The sequence below is a fragment of the Mastigoproctus giganteus genome, chromosome 7 (genome assembly GCF_048544385.1).
Source record: "Mastigoproctus giganteus isolate SK-2022 chromosome 7, ASM4854438v1, whole genome shotgun sequence".
NCBI lineage: Eukaryota > Metazoa > Arthropoda > Arachnida > Uropygi > Thelyphonidae > Mastigoproctus > Mastigoproctus giganteus.
In genome coordinates this window covers 182303450-182321423 of record NC_143581.1, presented here as the reverse complement: position 1 = coordinate 182321423, position 17974 = coordinate 182303450, and the positions used below count along the sequence as shown (strand labels likewise).

The following is a 17974-nucleotide window of genomic DNA, read 5'->3' as shown; positions in this document are numbered from 1 at the left end:
TCCTCACAAATCTTGTTGCCCTTCTTTGTACTTGTTCTAGCAACTCTACATCCTTCCTAAAATGAGGCATCTAGACCTGTATGCAGTGCTCAAGATGTGGCCTGACCATTGCCTTATACAAAGGAATAATCACCTCCTTATCCCTGCTAGCAAAATTCCTGTATATCATTGACAAGACCCCATGAGCTGCTCTGGAAACCTGTCTGGACTGCTCAGAAAATTTCATATCTAATTGCACAATTACCCCCAGGTCTTTTTTCATTCTCCACTATTCTGAGTGTAATACCACACAGTTGGTGCATTTCTCTGGGGTTACTTCTACCCATATGCAGTACTTTGCATTTGTCAGTATTCAACTTCAGTTGCCACCTTTCAGCCCATCTGCCCAACTTTTTTACTATTGTAAAGAAATTATTAACCCTTTCAGGAGTTTGTAGTTCTAAGGTCTAAGTTTTTTATGTGAGGGCTCTAGGGAATATGTAGATATGCATTTTGAAAGTCACTTTAAACAATATCTCTGTTAATGTATAAATTGTCATGAAGTTTTCCAGTATATGCTACCATTTCTTATTTATGTTTCTGGCCAAATTGAAGAATTTCTCTATAATTCAGATTCACTTGATAAAGTAAAATGAAATGATAACATAAATAGATGTAGAGAATACTATTGTGCCAAAAAAAGTTTCCAGATATTCCCCTAGTCTCCAGATGCTGAAAGTTTCAGCATTTGGAGACTAGGCACCTGCGAGGTGATCTCATTGAGGTGTATAAGGCTTCGAATAGTTTGAGCAGGCTCAATGCTGACAGGATACTTCCGCTTGCTCGGACTAAGAACCCGAGGGGACATAGATTCAAATTGAGGAAAGACAGTTGTAGAATAGATGTGCGGAAGTTTGCCTTTAGCCAATGGGTAGTTGATTGCTGGAACAGACTTCCATCTGGTGTTGTGGAAGTTGATAGCTTAAATAAATTTAAAGCTAAACTAGACAAACATTTAGAGTGACCGGATGGGTGAAAGGGGAAGGGGTTTTTTTTTTGGCTGATGCTGTATAAGCTTCTATATGCCTTAATGTTTTATAATGCTTTCTATATGCCTTAATTAATGCTAATGCAACAAGAGGTTTTATTTAAATTTTTATGCTAGTATTAGGCAATATAGTTAAGATAAGAACAAATTAATATTTTAAAGAATTTATGTGAAAAGTTTAATTTTTACAAAATTTCAAAATTATACAAATAATCAATTCACAGAGCCTGTGGCTCTGTTGTGGAAGGATTAATAAACCCACTTTATTTGGAAAAGGATAAGAATAGAAAACTTGTTTCTTGTCCAGAACTGGTCTTTCATATTATAGTCCTATAATATGAAAGACAGTTCAGTAGCATATTTCTTCCAATACCAACTCCAGTAATAAATTTCAATGGACAGGAGGTAACTGAATGTGATTAACTTGCAGACATCTTGGGAAAAGCTTTTGCAGAAGTACAAGCAACATCATCAATTCTGTCAAGAAAGAGTCTTGTGGATCCTGATGGAATCCATTATCATACAATCAAAATATTTAGTGAAAAATCTCTGCATACAACAACTTCCTAACTTACATAAGGGTTGTGTTCTGCAGAACGCTAGGTAAGTTGGAATTTTCCCCATGCTTGTGCAGCACTAGCAACTGTGCTCACTGAATTGATTGAATCAAAAAAGAAATGTTCGACGAACATGTAAATAGAATTATTTATTCAATTTTTTATCTCATGCGCAGGAAAAATTACAAAAACGTGCAATTTAAAAAAAATTTCAAAATTATAAAATTACAAAAAAAGAGAGGAGGCTGGCATAACGTCAGTATGTTTTACCTCTTGAGCATCGTTGACAGAATCGACGTCTTCAACTGATAAGTACGCTGCTGCGGAGGTTTGAGGGCTGTGGAGATTTAAAAGGGGTCGGCCACTCAACCTTATGAAAGAACATATTAATGGATGACTAGATGGTGCCTTTTTTATTTAATCGTAGATTTCTTTGTAGCAAGCAAGCATATCATTCACCCCTCAGTTAACTTTTAACAGTCGTTTGCTGTCAGGATCCATGTTCTCAAACCTCACCATTGCTGATGCAATTTCACAAAATGCCATTGCCATCTCTTGGTAATGAAGCATCTCAGCTCCTCATTTGGTTCATCTTGAGCTTCGTCAGCATTTTCTTCTTTCACTATTGCTGCCTGCAACTCAATAAGTTCTTTGTTAGGTAACTCCTTCTCTTCTTCCTCTGTTAACTCCTCCATGTCTTTGGCATCAACCTTGAACTGAAGTAGCTCTGCAACCTTGCAATCTTATCTGTAACCTCTCCATATGATTCGTCTTTTTATTTATTTATTAAGTAGTTTATTTAAATTAATAAATAAATTAATTAAAAACTTTCAAATAAATGGCATCATCAAAAGTATTTTTCTGTTTTTTTCATTTAGTTAAAGAGACCACCTACTTCCTGATGAAGGATCAGAATATCTTTAGCATTAGTTGGCATATGATGCATGAACACAAGCTTATCTCGGCAGAATTGCAGAGAGGGCATAATTTCAAATTGAGGAAAGACAGATGTAGGATAGATGTGCGGAAGTTTGCCTTTAGCCAGCGGGTAGTTGGTTGGCGGAACAGACTTCCATCCTTTGTTGTGGAAGTTGATAGCCTAAATAAGTTTAAGGCTGAGCTGGACAGGAATTTAGAACGAACGGAGGGGTGAAATGGGAGTGTGTTTTTTTTTTTTTTTTTTTTTGGCTGATGCTGCATAAGCTTGCTTAGTCTTAGAATCTATAGTATTAAGTACCATTTATATATATATATATTTTTTTTTATTTTATGTAATCTGCTTTTATTTTTCAGGCACATTTTTTCCTTTGTAACTACACCTGTCAGGTGTAGTTACAATGGAAAAAATTAAAAAATACACTTATACATTTATCAAATCTGTTTATCTATATTTTATTATGGTTGCTAGGTATTATTATTATTAATAATAATATTTATAATACCCAATAATAATAATTAATTATTTATTAATTATTTATTAATTATTAGTAATAGTATGCGTAATGCCCATTCTCACCAGATGTGAGCCCCGGGGGTAGTATTTCTACTATCACTAGCAGTGTTCTGGATCCATAATCCAGCACAGTATATTATTATTTTTTCTTTCATTTTTAGCCATTGCGATTTTTCACTACAACTTATTATTATTATTAATCATAAAATATATATATATATATATAAAAAGTAATACACATTATGAAAAATATATATTACTTTTCTGTAGGGGCGTAACAAGTTAGGCTCTATATTTGTGTGGGCTTCAGGTAATGGTGGTCGTGTGAAGGATAACTGCAACTGTGATGGCTATACAAATGCTATTTGGACTTTATCTATCAGTAGTGCTACAGAGAATGGTTTAGTACCGTGGTATAGTGAAGCTTGTTCTTCTACTCTTGCAACTACTTATAGCAGTGGATCAGTTGGAGAAAGACAAATAGTAAGTTGTTTTTAATTTGTGTAAAACTGATATAAATCACTTATGCATGGAGGCCATGAGCAGCAGTGCGTAGCACACGCTTCTTGATTAGACCGGAGTTCGAGCCCATGACCACCAAATACGGAAGATGCGGAAAGGTCAGGGAATGACCACCGCATATCCCCGGAGCAATATGGCCTTAGTTGCTAATGTTCCTAAAAACCAAAATAACATAACAAACTTATGCATGGTAATGTCAATTGAGATTAACATCAGTTATTGTTATCATTACAGAAGGTAAGACTCAAATAAAATGATATTATTATTTTCTCAGATCTTGCAATAGATTCTGTTGTACAGTAATACCCCGAAGTTACGCGATAGGTGGGTCCGACGAAAATCGCGTAAGTCGAATTCGCGTAAGTCGGGGTACAACTTTGCATATAAATACATATAAATTTTGCTTAATTGGGACCAAGGACTAACAAAAACACTAGTTTAGAAGAAAAATATTAATAAAATTGCAGTTCTTTATACATATTAATACAAAATATGTATTAAAAAAACAAATGACTTACATTAAAAAGTTATTTCGATGTCGATGGCTTCATAAAATCTAACAAATTCGTCTGACAACACAGCGCGTTCTTTTTTTCACGCAGAATTTCTTCGTAGCAAGCTAATAATTTTTTTTTATTCCTTGCTTTGTAGCTATAACGCGTTCTTCGTTCCATGTGCTTTTCGCCGTTGCTTCATTTAGGCCTGTAGCACGTGCAATATCACATGCTTTCATTTCGCTCAAAGCGTTTCACAATTTCATATTTTTTCTCTATCGACAGAGGCGGACTGGCCATAAGCCTTACCGGGGAAACCCCGGTGGGCCAGTGTGATTTTGGCCATAAACCATAGTATGAGGCCACTATAAATTTTCCTGGGTAAGAATTTTTGACCCAGTCCGCCTCTGTTTATCGATAATTGCTTTTCTTTTTCTCTCTGAATCTGCAGTGTCTTCACCAGGACGCTTCCTTTTCACACCTTTTAATTAAGTATTTTACTCATTTTTAGGGAATAAAGCACAATTACAAAACGAGGAGGCACGCTTGATACGCATAAACAAAGCTGCGCGCATGTAGCAACTGAATAAACAACACCATAAAGGCAGAGATACGCTATTAACACCTCACATTTCTAGGGGTTACTACCATAAAACAATAAAAATCCAGTTGCGTTTCTGCTAGTGAAATCTGTTATAAACTGGTAGTGAAATCGATCTAATTGCATTTGTGATTATACCGATAGCTGGAATTGTGTTGGTTTTTACGTTATTATGGTGAAATGTGTTTCCCCTTCACTGATATAAAAAACATAAAAGCAGCAAAGTTGAATTTTGTTCATCTTTCGCTCTCATTCTCCGCCGTCGCACCGTATATCGATAACATATGAAAAACGACCTTGAAGATAGTGGGCGGCAGCGTTGCCAAACAAAAAAATCAAGAACCGCGTAACTCCGAGTTCGCGTAAGTCGGGGTAGCGTAAGTCGGGGTATTACTGTAGTTGAATAATTGATTTTTCCATAATATTTATCATAAAAACAGCAAAAACATTTTAAAAAAAATCATGATACCAGGAACATTGAATAAAGGAAACCATTTTGTAGTCATATATTATAGTCCTGATTTCACTGAAAATGAGGTGTGGTTTACATTTAAAAGTACACGTCTAATAATTGTTAATTTTGATAAAAACTGATGTATTGCACCATATTATTATAAATCAGTGCTAACAGTGATGGTGTGTTATTGAGTTATATGTAGCATTCTGTCTAGTTAATATATCACAGTTATCATTTACAGAAAGAGAGACAATTCTGTATTGTAACTATGAAGTTTTTTACCTGGCAGTATAAATAAACATCACATGGCTGGCTGGCATAGAGACCATGCATTTTGTTAGAATTACATTTCAAAGTACAAGTCAAATTTTTATGTTCTATATTATATTTTGCATCATATGTTGCTGGGTTTATGTGGCTTGGTCAGCTATTTAGAATTAATAGAAAGTGTTTATCTTGAACATAAGTTTATGAGATTGTATAAATAGTCTCAAGTATTTTTTTAAATTCTGTTGTTAATTGATTAATCTGAAGGGCTACTTGCAGTCTAAAAGAGCCGTTAACTTCTTGCAGGCAAATAAAAATGTGTGGTAAAAACTTACTGGAAATTGTTATTGAATATTGTGCCATGTGTGAGTGAGCAGTTTAATATCACTCATACACGGCACATGTTCAGTCACATAACTCATTTTATTCATTTGACCAATTATCTAGTCTACCGATTTCTCACTTTGCGAGTGTGTGTGTGTGTGTGTGTGTGTGTGTGTGTGTGTGTGTGTGTGTGTGTGTGTGTGTGTGTGTGTGTGTGTTCAAGAGAGAGAGAGAGAGCGAGAGAGCAAGCAAGTGCACATCTTACATTTCCAGTACTCACATCTTGTTAATATCTGTATTAATGGTATATTCAGACTTGTACAATGCAATATTCTGTTGTCTGGCACTTGAAGATATTTGAAATCTATAAAGTTTCTTCCGTAGTAGTTCTGTCTTTTACACTTGGATATTTTGTGATGTGATATTGTTTTGTTGTATTCTGTACTTTCACTTGAACATTTTCTGCCTAAATATGATTGGTCCACTTGACATCGATGGTTCGACTGTTGATGATCCTGCTCAGATAGCAAACAAACTGAATGAGTATTTTGCATCTACATTCACACGTGAGGAATCATTACAGTTTGAAAATGGAAGAAGGTTATCAAATTGTAGCAGTGTGCTTAATGATTTTGTAATAACTGAGAGCAAAGTGGAGGAGAAATTGTTGAAGTTAAACATAAGAAAGGCACCTGGGGCGGATGGGATCTATCCAGTTATATTAAAGGAGGCGGCAAAGCAACTAAGCAAACCCTTAGCCATAATTATGAGAGCATCCTTGGATTCAGGGGAGGTTCCCACGGACTGGAGATGTGCAAATGTATCCCCAATTCACAAAGGAGGTTCGAAGGGTGACACGAATAATTACAGACCAGTTAGTTTAACTTCTGTTCCGGGTAAAATAATGGAGTCACTGGTTAAAGATGCAGTGCAGGATCATCTAGACAAGACTGCAGCAATAATTCAGACACAGCATGGGTTTGTTAAGGGAAAGTCTTGTCTGACAAATTTGATTGGTTATTATGATGTGGTCACAAAGGAACTGGATGCAAAAAATAATTTTGATATCATATACTTGGATTTCAGGAAAGCTTTTGACACTGTTGCGCATGGAAGACTACTGTACAAATTGGAGCAGAATGGTATTAAGGGTAAGTTGCTACAATGGATAAAAGGATGGTTAAGTGGGAGAAGACAGAGGGTGGTAATCAATGGGTGCTGCTCTTCGTGGACTAATGTTATTAGTGGAGTCCCACAGGGTTCGGTGTTGGGTCCACTGTTGTTTTGTATATTTATCAATGATATTGATGAAGGTATATCAGACTTAATGTCGAAGTTTGCAGATGACACGAAGGTTGGCAGGGTTGTTAATGACAGTAATGGCAGTGTGCTACTGCAACAGGATCTAGATAATTTGGGCAGATGGGCTAAGAAGTGGCAACTGAAGTTTAACCTTGATAAATGCAAAGTACTGCATATGGGTAGAAGTAACCCCAGAGAAACGTACCAACTGTGTGGTACTACACTTAAGGTGGTAGAAAATGAAAAAGACCTGGGAGTAATTGTGCAGTCAGATATGAAGTTTTCTGAGCAATGTAGACAGGCTGCTAGGGCAGGTCATGGGGTTTTGTCAATGATATATAGGAATTTTGCTAGCAGGGAAAAGGAGGTGATTGTCCCTCTGTATAAGGCAATGGTCAGGCCACGCCTTGAGTACTGCGTACAGGTCTGGAGGCCTCATTTTAGGAAGGATGTAGATTTGCTTGAGCGTGTACAGAGAAGAGCAACACGATTGGTGAGGGGAATGAAGGGATCCTCTTACCAAGAGAGGCTTAAGTTCTGCAAATTGCAGTGGCTGGAGACTAGGCACCTGCGCGGTGATCTGATTGAGGTCTATAAGGCCTTGAATGGGTTGAGCACGCTGAATTCTGATGGGATCCTCCCACTTGTTCAGAATACGAACCTACGGGGACATAAGTTCAAATTAAGAAAGGATAGATGTAGAATAGATGTGCGGATATTTGCCTTTAGCCAGCGGGTGGTTAATTGCTGGAACAAACTTCCATCTGTCGTTGTGGAAGTTGATAGGTTAAATAAATTTAAGGAGGAACTGGACAGGCAATTGGAGGGTATGGTATGATATTTTTTTTTTTTTTTTTGGCTGATGCTGCATAAGCTCCTACACTTGCTTTCTTGCATCAAGTGCCACTACTACTACTACTACTAAATGATGTTGTGTGTTGTAATTCCAGCACTAAAGGCTGAAAAGTCACTACCATTGCGATATGTTCTAGTAGTAATGTACTCCAAGTTTTCCTGTGCCTCAGTAAAACACTATTATGTGCATATATTTATATATTTGTATATTCACATAATAGTGTTTTGCTCCCCCCCCCCCAGATTTTTATTTGGTCTGGTCTCTGTAAATGATGCAATCTTCTCCTTTGCATGATTTGTAAATATCCACTTTCAATTGTGCTATGCTAAACTCATGACCTTGATTTTAAGTTCATTGGTACAATTTGGAATTTTTTCTACTGTAGTAGATATGTTTCATATTCACTTGACTTGTGAGAAAGAGGAATCACTTGTTTCATAATCATCAGAAACATCAAAATTTTTCATTATCCCCTTCTTGCATTAGTTTCTCCTCATCAGTAAATTACATTTCTAAAATAATGTCAGTTATGTATTCTAAAATAATTTGTCATATGATGAGGATCACACAGATATAATATCACTAATATCAGTGATAATAATTTGCTTCTTATAATAACATTGTACATTAGTACACAGCATCTGTGGTTTTTGTTTGTTTGTTTTTTTTCAGTCACACACAAAGTTATATTTTCACCTCACAGTGAACTCATTGAGAAATAAGAAATTTTATCAATAATTAACTCTAAAAAGAGCAATTGAATTAGAACAATACAGTATGAAATTTGGTAGATGCAAAAGTACAATCTTATGATTGGTACAAATATTAAAAACAAGATTGTCTTGTTTTGTATGTGTGTACAGGGTGTGATCGATAAGTTTGGAGACTGACTTAATATTTGAGAAATGATGAAGCTTACCTGCTATTTGGCTGGATCTGCTTCAGAGTAGCTCCTTAACACTATATACGCAGATTCCAATGCTTCTACAACTTCTAGAGAGTGAAGAATTCTTGATAAGCTTCTTTTAGAATTGGGGATAATTCCTGTGTCACGTTCTGAAAAATTTCTTCAGTTATTGCAAATCTGTGACTCAAGGGGGCAGTAAGACTGGGGGAAAAATCACAGAGAACTAAATCTGGTGAATGTAGCAGATGGAAAGCACTGAGTGTCCAAGGAGGCATTGTCATGATGCAAGCACCGATTCCCTGAAGTCTACTTTCCTGGCCATTTTTTTTTTTTTAAGCTGAATTGTGCAATTTCTGTAGAACTGTGTTGTAATATTCCAGGTTCACTGTTTGGCCATGAAGATAAAATTCATGATGCATAATGTCCTATCAATTAAAAAAATATGATGAGCATGATCTAATGCTTATTGGTTAGTGCACTAAGTCATTATTTAACATGCAGTAAACTCATCAGAAAATAAGTTTGCAAAATGGCATCATTATTATAACATCTCATTGGGAAATCCTCACAAGTTTCTTATTCTCAGTAGAGGGCTCATCCAGATGGGACCATTTCAGTTGTTCTTGCTCCAGTACATGGGTAGGCACCTTGAGTAAAGAATGGACAAACCCAGAAACAAAATATTTTTACAGTATGAGAGGTACAAAAGGTATATGAATAAGACAATGCTAAATTTCTCATATTATGAAATCTTTCATGAGAAGTTGGTATTGATGCTGCTTTGTGAACTTGTTTCTTTCAGTTTACTATATGGTAAAAAGATGCCTTTGTACACAACTCAATATGCACTGGTAAATTAAATTCTTTCAATAGGAAGCCTTAAAGGCCATAAATTGTATTACGATAAGCATGATCTTCACATTTAATCAATGCCTTGGAGAAAACAGATCTTCCACTAAGAGGACTGGGCCTTTGTTTCTGGTCATAGCCATGTGCCCACAATTTGTCACCAGTATGTCAGCAGCAGCACATTAATGAAGATCCAGACATGCAATCTTTATTATATTTTGTATTAAAATTGATTAATATGTCCCATAAGAAATAACTTCATTAGCATCTTTGAATATCCATCGAAGGGTATACAAAAAATTCATGTTTTTGTATAGCCCTTTGATGGATATTCAGAATTCAGTAGTTACATATGGAGGAACTTCTCATACGTTTGGAAAGAATTTCGTTAGAGTTAAGCATTTTTGATATGTTAATTAGCCAATGGAAAAGATTAACCTGATAGTTAAATGCTTGTCTTTTGTTATAAATGCCAATTTTTGTATGTTCATTTTCAATTTGAACATCCAACTAAAAATTAACAAATTTTGTGAAAAAAATATTTCTGAGCAGTGTAGGTACTTTTTGCATTGTTACAACAATGCAAGAAGCCTGCTTCCCATGGGTGTTCATTGAATTGTTGGTACAGTGCTGTTCCTTCAGAGACAAAGTTGTAGAAGATGCATAAATTTAATATTTATACATAAGTATAATATTTTTCTTCTAGGTCGTTGGCTTTTCTCACTGGCTAAACTGACATCCCAAAAACAGTTCATCTCAATATCATTCTTGCCCAGTGTATGAGAATTTCCTCCCTAATAGTACTGAATTCATAAATAACAAATTTCCAGTGCCTTTTCTTAAATATCCTTTCGATAAGATATTAAAATTCAATAATTATAAAAAAAAAAAACTACTGGAATGTGTTAACAACCAGCAAATTTTCAATTAGATCCATCTCTAATTTTGGGTTCTCTTCGAACATTTCTCGAATTGATTCAATGCTTTCACGTGCTGTCCTTGAGTGTTGACATCTCTCCTCATCACGCACAGACCCAGTTCTCTTAAACTTATTCACCACTGCACGAATCACATTGTCTGTAGGACCGGGACTATGAAATATCCTTGAAAATCTTTCCCTAATTTCACAAAACTTCATTCCTTTGATGCAGTAGTAGTAGTAGTAGTAGTAGTAGTGGCACTTGATGCAAGAAAGCAAGTGTAGGAGCTTATGCAGCATCAGCCAAAAAAAAAAAAAAAAAAATCACGCCATACCCTCCAATTGCCTGTCCAGTTCCTCCTTAAATTTATTTAACCTATCAACTTCCACAACGACAGATGGAAGTTTGTTCCAGCAATTAACCACCCGCTGGCTAAAGGCAAATTTCCGTACATCTATTCTACATCTATCCTTTCTTAATTTGAACTTATGTCCCCGTAGGTTCGTATGCGGGATGTTACAACAAAATTCACTCTTGAACATTCATCATGAATTATGGGTCTGAAAAGAAAACATTAAAAATTTAATATTAATTAAAAAGTAACATCTCTATCATGTTACAAATACTTATGTTTATGTAAAAAAAGAATAAATATACTTGTCGTAATGAAATCACAATGTTTGAAAATCACACTTTTGGGACAACCTGTATACTAATTAAATGTTATGTGCCTAAATAGTTTTCTGTAATTCATAACTCTCCACTGCAAGGTAGTGAGCAAGCAGAATGAAAATATCCTTTACTCTAAAATATTAAAATGAGTTCATTTTTACTGACCTAATATATTTTTTTTTAATAAGAATGAAGAAAGTAATAAAATTAAAAAGAACAAAATAGATTTAGAGAAAATTTTTTACTTTTAGTTTAATGGATATTAGATTCTAAAATCTTGTATTGCTATAGTATTTTTCATTGATACTGGCTGTCTCATTCAAGAACCAGTCAATTAACGAATCCACTCCTTATTCAAAATCATTTCTTTTCATATTAGCATTAGCATTAGCAGAGGCATATGATGCAAGAAAGCAAGCTTATATAGCATCAGCCAAGAAAAAAAAAACAACAACCTTCCCATTTCACCCATCCATTCACTCTAAATGTTTGTCTAGGGCTGCTTTGAACTTATTGAAGTTTATTCCAAATATCACCCACCCGCTGGCTAAAGGCAAATTTCTGCACATCTATTTTACAATTGTCTTTCCTCAATTTGAATTTATGTCCCCTCAGGTGAGTAATCTAAGCAAGAGGAAGAATCCCATCAGCATTGAGCTTGCTCAAACCATTCAAGGCCTTATACATTTCAATTAGATCACCTCTCATGGGCCTAGTCTCCAGATGCTGCAAATTGCAGAACTTAAGTCTTTCTTAGTAATAGCAGCCCATTGTTCCACTCGCCAATCTCGTTGCCCTTCTCTGTACTCTTTCCAGCAGTTCTACATCCTTCCTAAAATGAGGACTCCAGACCTGTACACAGTACTCAAGGTGTGGCCTGACCACTGCCTTATACAAGGGAACAATCACCTCCTTATCCCTGCTAGCAAAATTTCTGTATATCATTGACAAGACACCATGAGCTCCTCAGGTCCTTTTCATTCTCTACCACTGTCAGTGTAGTCCAACACAGTAATTCCTTACTCTAGGGTTATTGCTTCTCATATGCAGTACCTTGCATTTGTCAAAGTTAAACTTCAGTTGCCACCTCTCAGCCCATCTGCTCAACTTTTCTAGATCCTGTTGCATTAGCTTACCATCCTTACTGTCATTAACAACCCCACCAACCTTTGTATCGTCTCCAAACTTGGATATTAAACGTGATATGTGTTCTTCAGTATCATTTATAAATACAGAAAACAACGGTGGACCCAACACTGAATCCTGGGGAACTCCACCAATAACATTAGTCCATGAAGAGCAGTGTCCATTCATTACCACTCTCTGTCTTCTCCCACTTAACCATCCTTTTATCCATTGTACCAGCTTGTCCTTAATGCTGTACTGCTCCAACTTGTACAGTAGTCTCCCATTTTTTGTAAATAATCAGAGAAGCTTACCTCAATATAGTACATAGAACCCTTCCGTATGATACTCCCCAGAAATTAAAACGAAAAAATTGAAAAACTTTCATTAGATTAAAAATCAATTTAACACAATTAAAAATAGGAAAATTAATTAAAAGAATTTTAACGAAAAAATTGCAAAATGATTTTCCTTCCTTTTTTGCAAAAGGAAGGAAAATGGTAGAACAGAATGGAAAGGGTGAAATGGGTGGACAGAGTGAGAATGATATTTTGTGGAAAGTAGAAGAGAGAATGTTTATAAATAATTAAGAAGTGGACAAAATAACTTTATAGGACATGTATTGAGAAGAGAAAGCATGCTGGGGAAAGGGATTGAGGGGTAAATGTGTGAGAAGAGAACTGTTAGGAGAAAGAGAATTCGAATGATGGATTGGACGGTAGGAGGAAATTATTCAGGAATTAAAAGTATAGCACAAGATAGAGAAGCATGGCATCAGTGAAGCCCTGAACCTACCTGAGGGCAGAGAACTTGAAGAAAAATAAGATTTTATAACTGCAAAATATAAATATGAAACACAGATCCGGATAAGCAAATTAATGTGCCTGCAACTTCATGTACTGTATTTATTTCAAATGAATTATTTGCCTGTCGGGTCGAATACTGATAAATGATGGAAGTTGCGCTGATAGTATAAAACCAATTAGATGACCAGCGCATCTTCTGGGCATGTGGGACAAGCGGCTGGATAGGTTTTAAGAGTAACACTAAGTTGCAGAATGGTAATCCCTTTGGCTCTTAATGCGTGCTTAGCAGCAGCACTAATTGACTCAATAGATGCAAACAATGCATTCCCAGTAATGTCTCTCATAATCCATTCGTTATATGGAAATGTTCTTTGTTCTACTGAAACTATTATAAATGTAATTACCCAGAGGAATTACAAAATCGCTAAATATCAAATTTCTCTATAAAGAAGTTTGTTAAACAGAGGTCCGATTTGTATGTGTCAAAAATATTTTGGCACCCTCTTGAACTGCTACCTGTAAGCAATGCTTACCTAGCCTATCCACTTGCGGAAGCCCTGTTCCCTATACACTTACTCATGTGTGAATGTAGATGAAAATACTCATTGTCTGTCAACTACCTCAGTAGGTTCATTCAACAATTTAACCATCAATATCAAGACAACTAATCTGATTCATCCCCTTCCTTCTAGAGTTTACATAAGTAAAGAAGTCTTTGCTGTTTTTCTTTGCATCGCTTGCCAAAAATTTCTCATAATCTGCCTTTGCTTACCTAACTTCCTTTGTGACTTGATTACAGACTAGCTTATATCTACCATAGCCTTCTGTGTCTCCTGATAATTTATATGCATTCCATGCATTTTTCTTCTGTGTCACGAGCCTCATTAGTTAATCTGCCATCTATTTAGGCCTAAACCTTCAACAGTATTTCTTAGTTGGGACAAAAAGCCTAGTAGTTTCCAAGATTACTTCGATTACTTCCTTGAATGCTTACCATTTAAAATTTGCTGTTAGTAACATAATCAGTTGATCCCACTGTATAGAATTTAAAAATTGCCTATGACCACTGTAGTCACCTTTACAAAAGCAAAAACCCCTTCCCTTTACCCCCGATGGTAGTTACATTTTTAAGTAAATCCCACACCAGTACACTGTGATCACTGCCACTTAGTGGTTCCTTTATCTGCAGATTCTTAATGCATGAAGAACCACTGCTGATAATCAGATCGTGAGTATTACTCCTTCTAGTTGCCTCATGAACATGAACATGCAATTATCCAATAAACTTACAAAAGCCTTGTTAGTGTGTGAGTGACCAACCCACAAGTTCCAGTTAATATCTGGGAAGTTAAAATCCCCCATTATAAGGCACTCTGATTTAGTGCCCACTTTATGAGGAGTCTGCTGACGAGGCTAGTAGGGGCCAGACGTGTTCAAAGCCGCTGTGGATTTTTCTTATTTATTGATTTGAAATTATTGTTTTTCTAAAACTTTTGATTTAAATTTAGTAGTATAGCATTATTTTGTGATTTTCTGATTAATTTGGTGTATTTATTCTTTACTCGGCCTTGCAATTGCATAAAAGTATTGGTAAGGGTATCCACGTGTTACAAGTCGCAACTCCGCTGAACGAGGATTCACTGTTCGTAACATCCCGCCTTTGTCTTTGTCATACGATCGTTATATATCGAACCTAGATAGCGTTGGTATAGTATAGGTTATAATATTTCAGTGATCGGTAAAATCTATTAAACTTGTTGCACTTCGTTGGCATTTAAATTGTACTTTTAACTAAATACATATACCGACTTAGATTACAAACGTAACATAATTAATTAATACATAACTGATACGGAAGTTATATAAAGGGAACTCGGAGATAATTAATACTTGACACTAAAAAATATATATCCCGTTACAACTGTGTTGGGAGATAAGTTAGGGTTATAAACTGAAATTGAAATTTTATTTAAATTAAAAGAAATCATGACTCAGACCAGAGCAGCAAAACAAAAGGCTCAAGCTAATGGAAGTGCTGTGGCTCAGAGGAGAACTGAGGGGGGCAGTTGCCTTCTGAATCACAGCCTTCTAAAATGCACAGCTTACATGATGTTTGTGGAGCATTCAGGTACGGGACATGACATTGCCATGGGGGATGTCTTTGTGTGCGCGCGATGCAAGGAGTGTATCAAAATCAGGCAAAAACTCAGCATTCTTATGGGCCTATATGAGAGCTTGAAGGACACGGTGGATGCCCTCGAAGGAACTAAATTGAGGGGCCCATCAAGCTCTCAGCTGCCCACATCAACGCCAGAGCTTGCACTTGGTCATCGCGCAACACAGCGGCAACCCCCAAGGCAGAATGCGCTGGTCCCAAAGGAACTAGTAGTTGTTGGTGACTCTGTTGTCAGGGAAACAGGGAACATGCTTTGTAAAAAGGATAGGTGGAACAGGACCAGGGTATGTCTGCCAGGGGCAAAGGTTGATGACGTTGTACAGCAGATATCATCTTTTAAGGGCACAAAAGGTGATATAGTTGTACACATTGGCACTAATGATATCAAGAGTAGGAGACCGGCAGAATTGCTTAACAAGTACAGGTCACTGTTGAAAAAAAAGCCGTGAAATAGGGTTGAATTTGAAAGTGTCTGCAATTCTGCCCAGACACGATAGGAGGGAGTATATGATGAGAGCCTTGTCGATCAATTCGGCCCTGGAAAGATTGTGCAAGGCTCAAAGGGTAGAATTTTTTTCAGCCTGGACTGTACTTGTTAACAGGAGAGATTGCTTCTACAGGGATGGGATACATTTAAATAGAAAGGGTGCAAGAATATTTTCTGATGCTATCGAGGCAGTGTTAGGTGGGTCGGAAAACTGCTAGCTTGGGGGGGAGACAAAGACGAATAGATTAACAGTAGCCACTGGCAGAGGTGAAAGAGATTCTTGCACTGCTTCTATTGGAATGAGCAGAAGCCTGAAAAACAAGATGCAGGATATTTCAGAGACTGCTGGGAGCCATTGCGGTACAAGTAAACACATGGGTTGTGTTAGGGTAGCTAAGAATAGAAATAGGTGCATGTATACTTGCGTGTACACCAATGCTAGGAGTTTAATAAATAAATTTGATGAATTTGAGGTATTGCTCAAAACATCAAAGGCAGATATTGTTGGGATATCAGAGACGTGGCGTCACACAGATATAAGGAATGCAGAACTGGAATTTGGGGAGTACAACGTCTACAGAAAGGATAGACTGGATAGAAAGGGAGGAGGGGTTATGTATTAGTTAAGAAATACATAAAATCCAAGGAAGTGAAGCCAGTGGACATCGCTGGACAGTGCAGTGACGAGTAAGTTTGGTGTGACATAAGCATTGGGAGATCAAAATTGAGAGTAGGAGTGTGCTATAGGCCTAATGACTCTGATGAGTATAATAAGAAACTGTACAGGGAAATAGAGTGGGCCAGTAAATCAGAGAGTCTTATAATGGGAGATTTTAATTTCCCAGATATTGACTGGAATTTGGGGGCTGGTCACTCACACACTAGCAAGGCTTTTGTGGATTTATTGGATGATTGTTTTCTACATCAGGATTTTCGGGAGGCAACTAGAGGGAGGAATACTCTTGATTTGATTATCAGCAGTGATTCTTCATGCATTAAGAATCTGCAGATAAATGAACCACTAGGTGGCAGTGATCACAGTGTGCTGAAGTGGGATTTACTCAAAGAGGTAACTACCATTAGGGGTAAAGGGAAGGGTTATTGCTTTCGTAAAGGCGACTACGATGGACTGAGACAGTATTTAAATTCTATACAGTGGGACCAACTGATGATGTTACCAACAGCAAATGCAAAATGGGAAGCATTCAAAGAACTTATCTTGGAAGCTACTAGGCTTTACATACCAACTAAGAAATATTGTTCAAGGTTTAGGCCTAAATGGATGTCAGATGAACTGATGAGGCATATGGAAGAGAAGAAACATGCATGGGATACATACAAATTAATGCATGACACAGAAGCCTATGATAGATACAAGATGATCTGTAACCAAGTTACAAAGGAGGTTAGGCAGGCGAAGGCAGATTACGAGAAATCTTTGGCAAGGGATGTAAAGAAAAGCAGCGAAGAGTTCTTTACTTATGTAAACTCTAGAAGGAAGGGGACGAATCAGATTGGTCCACTTGATATCGATGGGTCAACTGGTGATGGTCCTGCTCAGGTAGCTAACAAACTGAATATTTTGCATCGACATTCACACATGAGGAGTTATTTAGCGAGGGGAAAGCCAGAGGTGTATTCAACTCTAGTGTAAAGTGGAGGAGAAATTGTTGAAGATAAACACAAGAAAGGCACGCGGGGTGGATGGGATCTATCCAGTTATATTAAAGGAGGCAGCAGAGGAAGTAAGCAAACCCTTAGTCATAATTATGAGAGCTTCCTTAGACTCAGGGGAGGTACCCACAGACTGGAGATGTGCAAATGTGACCCCAATTCACAAAGGAGGATCAAAGGCTGACACAAGTAATTATAGACCTGTAAGTTTAACTTCTGTTCCAGGAAAATTAATGGAGGCACTTGTTAAAGAAGAACTGCAGGATCATTTAGACAAGACTTCAGTTATAGCTCGGACACAGCATGGTTTTGTTAAGGGGAAGTCTTGCCTGACCAATTTGATTGGATACTATGATGCAGTCACAAAGGAACTGGATGCAGGGAATAACTTTGATATTATATACTTGGATCTTAGAAAGGCTTTTGATACTGTTGCACATGGAAGACTGCTGCACAAATTGGAGCAGTGTGACATTGGAGGCAAATTGCTGCCGTGGA

At 36.9% G+C, this 17974-nt stretch overlaps 1 protein-coding gene across 1 annotated transcript in view; it reads left to right on the top strand.

Moving 5' to 3' along the window:
- The window catches only part of LOC150083376 (proprotein convertase subtilisin/kexin type 4-like), a 372395-nt gene that overhangs the window by 151137 nt on the left and 203284 nt on the right, over positions 1 to 17974 (top strand). The window contains exon 8 of the mRNA XM_090378003.1: positions 3308 to 3520. Within this exon, the coding sequence (XP_090234129.1) occupies positions 3308 to 3520 (213 nt within the window). The remainder of the gene's footprint in view (positions 1 to 3307; positions 3521 to 17974) is intronic.